The 12,896-nt window shown below is 40.4% G+C and overlaps 1 protein-coding gene across 2 annotated transcripts in view; it reads right to left on the bottom strand.

The window, feature by feature from the left end:
• Positions 1-12,896, bottom strand: part of ppp2r2ba (protein phosphatase 2, regulatory subunit B, beta a) — a 57,703-nt gene that overhangs the window by 18,886 nt on the left and 25,921 nt on the right. Inside the window, exon 1 of one of the 2 annotated variants that reach the window (XM_028459351.1) lies at positions 9,451-10,258. The exons of the other annotated variant lie outside the window; for it this stretch is intronic. Coding sequence (XP_028315152.1) covers positions 9,451-9,520 — 70 coding nt within the window. The 5' untranslated portion in view covers positions 9,521-10,258. Of the gene's footprint in view, positions 1-9,450; positions 10,259-12,896 lie in introns of those variants that run through there. 2 annotated transcript variants of the gene reach the window in all.

Genomic DNA, 12,896 nt, shown 5'->3' with positions numbered 1-12,896 from the left:
AAACAGTTTATTTTTTTGTATTTACCCCCAATAAAGCTATGTACATCATAATGTCAACACATGTTTATGAAGCATTTTTCAAATTCTACTGTATGAATTGAATTTTGTCATGCGTGATGTTTATGATAAATAAAAATAAAAAAAATGGAACACATAATTATATACACAAAATTAGATTTTTAATCATTATCTGTTGTACTTATTTGGCTCAATCTTTATAGCTGAATATCTGTATTTAAAAATTGAAAAAAAAATCCTCTTTTCACACATGTGGCACGTGATCTATTTTATGTGTTCCTCTCATAACCAGTTATATTGGGGTTTTTTTTAACCCACCCACACACAAAAAAACACCATTTGTAGAGCACATGTGCTCACAAAGATGTATAGTGCAACCCCCGCAGCACACTCAACACACCCACACACACAAATGCGTCCTCCCCACCAACCATCAGCACAAGGACACTGGTGTGAAATCGACTTGGCAACCGCTTTTTCTGCCATTTCTTTCTCTGTTTTTCCTCCTTCATAGTATTGTTTTTTTAGACCTTCATCGCTCATCTGCAACCCATTAGTTCACTGAAGTGAAACGGCAATTGATGGATACCATTTAACTAGTTTACATTCAGATACATCCCTCAATCATCTCGATGACTGATCGCCCAAGAAAAGCCAGTGAAGCTGAAATTTGCAGTAATGTGATGGAATCCTTTTCTTTAATGACTTTCCCATCATGCAAATGAATTCTGGCCATACTTTGAAACACATTTATGCCATTGATGGAATGATGCACATTGTAATGAAACACAAGGTGTGCCCTGGTGAAAATGCACTAATCAGTGAACACTAAGGGTGGAGCCGCGGTTTTAAAAGTGATGTTGTTCTCAGGGTAGGGCAATCATCAACTCCTAATTTAGTTTATTAAATCAATTTACTAAAACCATAATAAAGCTGTTATTAAATCAACATGCGGCTCTTTGCCTTAATTTTAATTATTATTTCCCCAGAAAACCTTAAAAGGGGGAAACTTTTTAACACCTTTTTACCTTTTTCTTTGGCCATTTTGAAACGTCCTTTGTCCCATTTTCCCCCTTATCCAAAACCTTTGACACTTTTTAGCTTCCTTTTTCCAATAAATGCACCTTTTTCCAAATTTTTGTCCATTTTTGCAAGTTCTTCTTGACACATATCCAATTTTGTAGATTCTTTAACCATTTTTACAACTTTTCATCCAAATAAGCTACCCTTTTGCCCAATAAATAACACTTGTTTCCTTTTTTCCATACATTTAGCCTCTTTTTGTTGGCCCATTTAGTCACTTTTCCCTCTTTTCTTGCCACGTTTTTTAAACTTTTGGACCATTTTTTGCCACCTGTTACTAATTTGTTGTCACTTTATTTACACTTTACTCATTGCTGTTAATTCTGATTCCTTCTTGGAACGGCAGCTTTGTCAAATGGCTGGCTGTGATTGGCTTGATCACCATTCAATCAATCTAACTGGACCAATACGTTTTTCAACAATGAAAAAAGTGAGAGGGGTGAATTTTGAAGTGCGGACGTCGCACCCCTCATATCCCCCATGGATGAGACGTGCCTGGTGAATACGGGCTCATAAATAATTTCATAATGCTGTTTTGTCCAGGAGCTTCAGCTGATTCAATCTATATATAATGAAACAAACATATACTTTCTCCAGTTTCCTCTCCGACATGTGCAAACACAGCTTCATCATCAGACCCTAACCAGATGAAGCCCATAAATCCTGTGGCCAGCCAGGTCTGACAAAGACAGGTCAGCGCTTCTTGACGCATCAGAGAGATGCTTAAGATAACACACACATCCATCATCAGTGATAAAGCAGCCTGCTGCGCGGATGCTTTAATGTGTGTGTATCTACAACTGAATTAAAACAGCCTCTGCACAGCAGCTCTTCCCCATGTTTCTATCCACCACTCTAATCCTCAATAACCCCCGCCTCAACAATGCAATATAAAAGTGACAATCAAACCAATTGGATGGAAACAGAGATATGCATTGATTCTGGAATGAAAACCACCTACGCGCAGTCGGGAAAACACACAGCCCCAGGAAGAGGAGCGGATATTTAATGTATTTATAGACGTTAGGGCATGACATGTTCAATAACATCAGGAAGGGCACGAAATACGACTGCATGGGGGGAATGTTTATTGCACACAATGAAAAATAGAGTGAAACGTGTTGGAGGACAAACAAAGTACTTAAGAGGAGTAACTCAGCTAACCTCCAGGTGACAGATAATCCTGCCAGGACAGTAAAAAAAAGAGAAAACAAAACACTGAAGCTTGATCCTGTGGCACTGGAGGATTGTATAAAGCCACACCAACCTGGTAATGGCGTGCTCGTGCAGTGGAAATCTACACACATAAATCGTGTGCACTGGTTCGAGGAGGTAAAGGGAGGGACGTGAGCAACATGATGTCATGCAAATGTTTTGTTAGCATTAGATGTGAGGAGGAGGGGATTATGGCACTTGTGCTGAGCCGCCTACCTCAGAGGATCAGACGGGTGGATATTTCTGTTCAGTTCTTGCACTTGGATTCACGTCGTTTCAACCAAATGTTTAATCTGGGTTTTAAAATAATTACTTTATTAATATTTTTATTGAAAAGCAAACAAGACAACAGGCAGACAATGTGTAAGCTTCAAAACCACATTATGTTTTAGCTTTACAAATTATTTAACAGAGCATCATAAAGTTTGATGAACCATGGTGACTAAGGGTGTAAGAAAACATTTATTTGGTGATATATCGCAATAGTTCATTGAGCAAAAAAAAAAAAAAAAAACATTGTGAATTGCGCTATGGTCACTAGGTGTCAGTGACACTGTGTCAGTGAACTACATCAGACCTTGTTAAAGCTGATATACGGAGTTTCTGAGAAATGTCTCGATGTCCCGCCCTAAATCACTCCACTTTCTCCCCTGCCACTGCCAATCTACCAGAAGCCACGCCTCTACTTTTCTGCATGCGCATCGCGGAACATAACAAGGTTGCATCCGGTTGCATAGATATAGGTCTATGGGTCAGGTAAGAGCCAAAATCATATTTACCTGTTTGCTGTTGTGACGCGCGGACTTGTTTTCATTCACAGTTCCGCATTCACTTTGATTGACAGAGTCCGCTACAGGAAGTCGAAGACTATTGGCTGGGCGATCACAGCGCTGGTTTCCATTTTTATAGGGGTCTATAGGACGAAGGCGGGACTTATATACAATAATGTATATGAATGACCACTGGCAGTAGACCATAGTAAAAGACTAGTTAGGTGTTTTTTCACATTTCAAAAGAAAGATACTTAAACATTTCTCAGAAACTCCAGATATCAGCTTTAAACTACCTTACTCTTCAATGTATTTTAGCTTGGAACACTATTTTTATAAAACATACTGAGCACTTTAATAGATGTATGTGGTTACTTAAAAAAAAAAAAAAAAAAGAATTTAAGAACCAGATTCAGAATCTGTTGTAGAATCAAAAAGTAAACTTAAAAAAAAAATGTAATTTGACAGTTTGCTCAACATACCACTTGTTTTTTGATATTGGTCCTGGAATTACAGTTAGTTATTGCGATTTATCGCGATGTATATCGTATTGTTTAGTATCGGGATATATCGTATCGTGACATACAAATCGTAAATAGTATCATCAGATTCATGGCAATGCACACCCCTATTGGTGACTGTGCAATATTAAATACTATATTAGTATGTATGTGAAAATGAGATGTTTACATTTAAACTAGGGATAGATCGATATGGATTTTTTTAGGGACGATGCCGATTTTTTTTCCATCAGCCTTAAACCGATGACCAATACGGAGAGCCAATTTTCTTGAGCCAATATTTGCAGCCGATACTACTTTTTTCCCCCTCAATTCACATCATAAAAATTTCACAATGATGATAACAAATGGTACGAGTCTTAATTTTTTAAAAAAAGGACCATTAATTGAAATTAACAAAGGTAAAGAAAAATGACACAAAGTAAAAAATATTTCTGCTCTCTGTAAATAATGCAGAAAAGCAAACGCAGCAGCCCGCATCAGCCGATGCCGATACACGTAAAAATTGGCCCATAATATCGGCCGGCCAATGTATCGGTTTATCACTAATTTAAACTACATTACAATATTAAAGCGTGGAAATGTCCAGAGATTCATCACCCTTTAAAAAAGAGTAAAAGGTTTCCATAGATTTTGTTGAACTCATATTGTTTCCTGTGAGTCTTTTCTCCTCATATCATGAGAAGAACCACAAAGGCATCACACGAGGAAACGAAATTAACATTTCACTCCCTTTGTTTCCAACCTAATTTTTCACCCGCAACAATAGAGACCTATTAAAATTTATTTAAAACTACTCCACCACTATTCTGCTCTGCTACCCGGCAAAACCATTAAAGGTTTATTAGCTGCACATAAAGCAAGAGGGCACAATGCAGCTCTCTTCATCTAAGGATTGAGACTCTCTGAAAGATCTTGAGTGAACAAGCTAATTAACCTGGTTTCTCATGATCAGCCCCTTGAGACTGAGACAAAGTGTGCGTACAGAGTGTGTTATTCTGCATGTGCGTCTTGCTTCTCGTTTTTCTGCATGCGCGCTGCACACCCGCCCAGGGGTTGAGGGTGAAATGAGTTCAATAAAAATGCTGCCCTGATCTCAAACTTTATTACACATATTATTGTAGCAAGCGTCTGCCTTGCGGGGGGTGGGGGTGGGTGGATGGGGGTTAACGGGTGGAGCAGGAAGAAGGGGTGAGACGGTAAACCCAGAAAAGGAATGTTGAACATTCAAAGGAATCATTTCAGATGCTTGTTATTTAGTATTCTGTTAGAAATTGAAAACACAAGAGGAGGGGGGATGGAGTACGAGCAGAGGACTCATAAAAACATAATTCCCCACCAAAACAAAAGCTTTCTCTGTCTGTGTCTGTATCCTTTCATCTGCCAGTTGCCAGATAAATCAAAGATTAGACAGCGACGGGATCACAACTCAACCATGTTGTACCTACAGTGACCTTATCACACAAACATGAAGGATTCTGTGTCCCCGTCCTTCCCCATGCAGGACATGGGAGTTTAGCTATTAAAATGTACAAACGTGTCCAATTATTAACCTAAAAAAGGTCAAGCACGACTCAACTATGAGGCTAGCAGTGTACAGAATGACTCCCAGAGTGAGTGTAGCACAGCATTAGCTCGTCTACTGCACAGGAATCAGGTTGAGAAATGGGTTATTTCTGCAATCATCCTATAGTAACAACACCACGGGTACACTTTCATAAATTCTCATTAAAATTTCATGGTGCAACAGACTTAATAAGAAGATAATGAGGGGGATGAAAGAGGCTGCTGAGGAAAGAATGTGACTTGCCCCAACTTCACAGATTGCCATTAGGCTCCCTGCAACCCCCACACCCACCACACCCAAACGCATGTATACACTCTGCCTTTTATTCCACTACGAGGCCAGATGAGTTGAGGCGGGGCTCTGCGTTTTTGAGTGGTTCACTGTGAATAATGAATGCGACCCGGGGGTATGGTGGGCTAAGCCTTTTCATGCCGGCGTCCTAAAGTGTGGCCCCCGGCCGTTTGCCTTGGCACAGGCAGACAGGCTATGGCTCTGCTCTCATCAGCAGCAGCAGCAGTAGCAGTAATAAAGGCCCAGTGCTCACTGCTTCAGTGCTGCATCAGTATTCAGCGAGGCTACAGAGGTCACATCTCACACCAGCCTTTACTTTCATCAGATAGTCATATGAAGCTAAAGCAAGGGAGCCTGTGGTAGTATACAGGCGAAGAAGAAAGGATAGAGCAGTGGAGGAGTAAGGAATTACATATCCTACCAATAGATCTTTAGGTCATTGTTCCGGTGGATAGATTGTAAAGGACCAAAAATCAATGAAAAAGCAGGCGTTAGGTTAGGTCCTGCCTCACAGCTAGGAAGCTATTTATATTTTGAAACCCAGCGTTGTGCCGTTTGGCGGCTACATCCATTATTGACCCGTCCACAGTGGTGATTATGATAATGAACTGGAACCGTGGAGAACACCAGTTCCCTGTCTCAATATTGTTATACACAGCAACAGTAAAACACAAATCATTAATCCGATTACTATCAGCAATGGCCACAGTTACATGATTATTTTTTTTTAATTCGGAATTCATTATTCCAAACTAAATTATTTGGAATTAAAGTGTTCTGCTTTGAGTTTACATGAAAATAGTAATTCCAAATTGAGGTTTACATGGAAAACAGGTTTGTTCGGCTTGATTCAATTTTGCTTTAGGTCTGGGGGTTGGGAAGGGTTCTGATTGGACAAGGGGCGAACGTGACGCATTCACGTCTATCGAAAAAAAACACACAAGAAACCTTTTCTTTTTGGCTACAACATAGAAGACCACATATTAAGTACTATTTTCACTTTTATTTTGGACAATAACATACTGCACTGTTTCACTTACGTCCGCTGAGGAGTAGAAGAGAGACAGAGTACTGGAGGAGAGAGGGAGATGGCCATACTTTGGTGAATCAAAGCCAGCGGTTAATGCAATGGCTGCTCTGCCTCCACTATACAAGATTTTGAGTGAAAGGAGAACTTTCAGACGACCCGCGTCATTACTGAAGCTCTGTGGGTCTGGTGTAAGGCTTCATGTCCTCCGATGAAGCCTATTTTGTTTGTCGATGTCTGTCTGAATGTCCACAAGTTTATGCTTTCGTCCATTTACTCTTTTCATGATATCCATGTCTTCTAAGGCTATTATTAAATAGGTAGTGGCAATTCGTACGGTTGCCGTATCAATTTGCCGACATTCTATCAGTATGCAGCACCCCTCATTGGCCAGTTTAGGTCATTGACTAAGACTAAACCTAACCGTAAACCTAACCCTAACCCTAAGACGCTACGTACGTGTACTTCGGTAAATGTACCAATAGCACCGGGGGTTGTCCATATGTCAACCGTACGAAAAGACACTTTCTATTAAATAATAGTCTCAGTTCGAGTCCGGGCGGCCATTTTGGATTATGTCATCACCAGCGCATCATCGCGACAGGAGGAGCATGTGCAGAAACATCAAACGATCAAGTGTTTACAAGATCCAGGAATTATTCCATTCAGAATTAAAATCAGAATAAACCAGCCACTTAATTCAGATTTAAGTTTAATTCGAAATGGCCATATTCATTCGGAATTAGGTGTTTCAATGTCAGTTTGAAGAGGATTGAATTTTATTCTGAATTAAAGAGGAATTAAAGCTCTCATGTAAACGTTACCATGTCTCATCGACAACCAACTCCACAAAGCAAATATCTCAAATACCTCTCCTATATAAATGATATTCATCTCTCTGGAAATGTGCTTTTAAGTTGAAAAGATTTGGAAACTTCAATACTCGCACACATTAGTGTGTGCACGCCGGGTCAATGAAATAACAAAGAGAGTCGCTGAGGCGTGGGATTGGTGCGAGGCAAAGGTCGAAACAAGTGACATCATGAAAATGTGACATCATTAAAGTGTCCTGCTGCCGTGGACAAGCTTGGCCTGAGGGAAATCCAGACCAGCTCACTGCCACTCATCAGGGACCTGTGTGTGTATGTGTGTGTGTGTGTGTGTGTGGTCTGATGGAGCACATGTGCATTTTGGTCAGTTAGAGATGGGTCACAGACCTCAGCACTGGCCTGCATGAACTCTGGTATCAGACGGACATTGTGACGCTGAAGAAGTGTGAGCAGACACCCACTTATTCATGATATACGATGTGTGACCATCGCTCGTAAATTACAGCAATAAAACATAACAAAAGTGGACATTTGAAACGCACAGATGGGCATCAGACTAGACAGTCCTTTTGCTAAAAAAGACATAAAATCTAAAAAGATCTCATCTCTGCTTGTACAATGAATAAATAGCAAAAGACTGAATAACTTAGAGAAAAAGAGAGACAAGGCGGAGAAGATTCACCCCGTATATTTTCCATCTCAAAGCACATATCAAACAAAGGTATCAATCACAACCACTCCCACCCCCACTTTGCTTCCTCTTGCTGTGACTGTGTATTTATCTGTGACAACGAATCATCTGTAGATGGAAAAAAAATTCTATCCTGGAAGTTAAAAAAAAAAAGCTAAAAAGAATGAAATTGAAACTGCAGGAAATAATGGGGCTTTTTGCTCCTTGCAGTCTTGACTTTGCCTTTCCTTCATCCTGCAGTGGCATCTGTAACCTGAGCTCATAAATGGAGAAAACGGTGATGGCTCTGACCCACCCTGCAGCTAGAAATAACCTATACAACAACCCCTCATGCAGTTTATTTCCATGTGTAGTACAAATTGCTCAATTCTTCCCCCTCTCTATCATGAGTAGAGCGCCTATGGTTAAAAATGAAACATATTTTTAGGTTGGGGCCTTCTTCAAGGGTTTGGCAAGGGAAATAAGCAAATATATTCTGCTATCTGGATATACTGCACATTAAGCATTGTGCTTCAAATGCAAGAATAAAAACAATCAATGAATAAATATCAAGTAACAAAACATTGGATGGATGGATGGATGGATGGGGTACTATTTAAATAATGTGTAATATATGCAAATTAATTTGTGAATATATGCATCACATTATTCTATAAGAAACAAGTCATCACGTTTTTTTTCAGGTTCTCTCTTTATCAGCACTACATTGGTTCAACAGATAATGTCCATAACATGTTACATAATTAGGGGTAAATGAGGCAGTAATGAGATAATGATCTTCTGTACCTGTGACATTTCATGCTGATCAGTGCTTTAAGGAGCTGGTGGAGGGCAGCTGCAGCTAATGGGTGGAACATGTGGGGAATTATTGTAAATCATACATTGAACAGGTTGATTGTGAAAAGGATGAAGTGTGTCCATTATGGGCACGAAACGCTGGAAACACTGAGATTTGACATTATTCAACAAAACAGAGGAACGTCTTCTTCAATAAAGTGAACCATATTTGAAGCACATATTCCTCTGCTATGTAGGGTTTTTATCCTCGGTGCATGCATGGATAGTAAAGGATGGATTAAAGTGTAAATCATCTGACTGGGATGGTCATCTTAAAATAGCAGGTATGAATAAGAAGTAATTATGACTCTTAACTTTCAGCTTGAAAAAATTATCATTGTATCATAAGAATAAGAGGATCCCTTAATATCCTTAAGGCAGCTTTTGGGATTAAATATGCTTTAAAATACCTTTAAATCTAATGTGCTCACTTTTAGGAGATGGGCATAGTGATTTTTAAGCACATTAAGGTCATTTATTCTGTTTTACGGTAGGATGTGCTGTGATGGAGAACAGCATCCCTCTGGAGATAAAGCCTGCAGGTTATTTAAAATACAAGAATAATATGTATTTCCCTATAGACATAAGTGGAATAAATACCTTCGGTTGCATAGTTGTGATCACGAAGGAAGCTGTTGTTAATTTTGCGGGTGTCACTTTCCTCCTCCATTGATGAATCGGGTGGTTGGGTATCCTGAAAGCGCGCAGACCTGCTTCCATCCTGCCCGGTACCGTCAGCAGGCGGACTGTGGGACCAGCGGGGGGCCTGTCATAGCTCCAGTTATCCGCTTGTAAACACGCGATCCCAGATCAAATACCTGTGATGGAGGTGTGATGTATATGTGGGCTACTATAGCAGCAGGTTTCCGTGCGCACACCTCAGAGACAGGATCGATCACAGCGCGTCAGGTCCGTGCGTAAATCCCCAAAATCAAACCCAGACGATCCAAAAAGTAAACGTAAAAGAACGCTGTCCCAGTGCTGCCGCAGCGACTCCGTAGGAAACTAAATCTCTTTTAGGGGATTTGAGTTGATGGAGGCTCGATGTGTCTCTCAGCGCCAGCGGGGCGGGCGGGATTATGCGTCAACAAGCTCGCTCCCAGTTCCAATCACCTCAGCATTTTCATGTCACGCTCTGAGGAGTTGCACCTTCACCTTTAAACGTCCACTGGTGGGTTTCTCCTCATTCATTCATTCATTCATTCATTGGTCACCCTGCAGCTCAGCTGTGCTCTCACTGGAGATGAAGATGACAGTAGTGGCTGCGCCCTGCATGCGCTCCTATTGCCGCCCCTCCCTGCAGCTCTTTAACAACCAACCATGCACCGCCACAGTGAGACACTTCAAAATGTGTTCTCTCACTGCTGCTGGAGCGCCATCATCAGCAGGTTCGTGGCTGTAAATCTGACAGCTGCAGCAGCCTCATGTCCTGGGTACGACGGTGCATCCATCCATCCTCATGCAGAGGCATCTGCGTGTAGTCACAGCTGATCGAGCAACTGGTTTATGTATACACTACTGAGTCTGACCCATCACCTCTGGCTTACATTCATACCATGAGGGAAACAAGGGAGGCTTTATAAGACACAGAAACACATGATTGTGGACAGTTAGCAGATCGAGTATATACTGTATGGTGAGTGAAGGACAGACAAACAGGGACACAAGACGAAAGATGAGCTGAGTAGAAAATGTAAAACCCAGACACTGATTAATTAGATTAGTTCGCCTGTCGTCTGCTCCTTTATCAGCAAAAGCTCTCATTTCCATGCAGTTTAATAACATCCCACATAATAAGCTTTCTCCCATGGTCACCCTGTAATCTTTGATGAGTCGCATCTACTCACTTTACCCTAAATCTCTCCGGCAGCACAAAGGGACAGGGTATCTCCCCTACACACGCACACACACGCACACACATAGAAACAGAGAGAGAAATGGCAGCAGTGGCAGTAAAGAGATTGTGGAGCCCCCTCTCTTAAATGCATTAACTGTCTAATCCACAGGACCATTTGCACATCCAATCCTCTGCTCCTCTCCTAATGGGGATCTGGCTGTGAGGTAGGTACCATGCTTGTATTGAGAGGAGAAAAAAAACAGAGCTTTTGTACACATGCTATTTTACACCCCATCACCCTCCAACTCCCCGCTTCATCAGAATACATTACTGGGAATTATCCAAGCAGGAGGATAATGAAGGCTACCTGGGCTTTTGATTTCACGTTTTGGATATTTACAGTTAGTTCTCTTGCCCTCTAATGAAATCAGCAGAGAAATGTTGCCATCCTTGACCTTCTTAGATATGACCCAATGGCCAATGGTGTCTTAAGTCTCTATCTATATTTAAACAGTTTCCTGTGAACACTAAAGAAATGGTTTCTTATTATATTCACAAAGACATTGTCTTTTCTACAGCTGAGCAGCCTGAATAATATTGAAAAGGGACTGAAAGAACAAAAGAGGTCATGCATCAAGTTTCGACATAAGAGGTTTAGTATAAGATGTTTGCGGAGTGGAAGAAAATTGTGATGTATGCATACAAACCAAGGGCGGAAGTGACTGTATAATGAGGGCGTGAGTGGAGAGGGCTACTCAGAGCCAGAGATGCATTCTAATCTAATATTACGCTTCCATCTCCTTCACTGCTATCATCAAGGGTAACAGATATCTAATCATTCAATTTGCATTTAAATCTCACTCCCTGCTCGATAAAGTTAGACTTGTAATCACAGAGCACAAAGAACAGACATTTCCATCACCATTTCATCACCTCTACAACTTGCTCCTCTGTGCTAACTCACTTGTCGTGCTCATTACGTCCCATCTTGCCCTTCCCTGGGTAAAAGACCACTGACAGCACAGCTGCAGCATGTTAGTTTGGAGCAAATGCTCGGGGGGAACCACCGGAATTGGAAAAGCGTGTCCTCAATTCCCCTCAATTGTGTGGACAAAGTGGGTTAAATTAGTCCCCGGCACCAGCAAACGTCGGAACTCCATCACATGGCAATAATATTTTAGTCATGCCCAATTGGTTTCCTTGATGTGTGGTAATTACCTGACCCGGAGATGCCAGTGGAGGTTTACAAGCAGTGGAGACATCACCTGCATACCAAACACTTATATATTGTATGCACACTTCTCTCCATCACAGTACAGTTGCAGCTTTACCTCTATATTCCCCTCACTGCAATTACTTCATATCTCTATACTGCAGTCAATGCCATATTGATCACTGGAAAAAGTCAGACTTAAATAGAATATGATATTGACTGTTTTCACTGAGGTAATCAAACAAATATAAGCTTATGGTAATACAAAAAGTAATCAATTCAAAGCCCACAGTGTTGATCCAATTTGGTGATAAAAAAAAAACAAATAGATGATGGGGTAAAATAAATCAATTTTTTGAGTAATAATTCACATCAAACCAAATCCAGCTAGACCTTTGACTGAAGAGATTTCTGTCAAAACTGATTGAAAAACACATCTATAACAGTTGATCATTTATCACTCATAAATTTGCTTTTCACTTTTATACATCTGCACCATACAGTAGAAATGTTTACTGACACGTGATGTGGAAGGAGCGTAAATACACATAGTGCAAATGAAAAATCAATTAACTCATAATAACCAGAAATAAATGTCTAGACAAAACCAATTCAGTGAAATAGGAGACTGGCAAGCTACACTCCTACTATTTTATGCTGGTCTGTACACCCTCTAGTTCCAAATATGATCTGTCAGAAATAAGATTATGTCCACCTGCCTAACAATGTATAGGCTCACTGCTACTATAATGGCTGTTGAAAGATGAAAGATTAGACTCTTTATTTTCATCAGAAAAAAATATTTTGTTTCTGGCTTGTTTCGTTCTTCCGTAATCAGCAGTTGAATACAGGCAATTTTCACACAAATCACCAGTTTGTGACAAAAAGCTGAGAAAAACGGCATTTTCTGAAAAAATCTATTAGTGACTTTGAAGCTAATTTTTTTGTTGCTTTAGTGACACCTCAACATTAGTTTCCTTCTATAAAACTACAAAA

Source organism: Gouania willdenowi, chromosome 10 (assembly GCF_900634775.1).
Source record: "Gouania willdenowi chromosome 10, fGouWil2.1, whole genome shotgun sequence".
Classification (NCBI taxonomy): Eukaryota; Metazoa; Chordata; class Actinopteri; order Blenniiformes; family Gobiesocidae; genus Gouania; species Gouania willdenowi.
The sequence above is the reverse complement of the archived record's forward strand: the minus strand, read 5'-3'. Positions and strand labels throughout refer to the sequence as shown.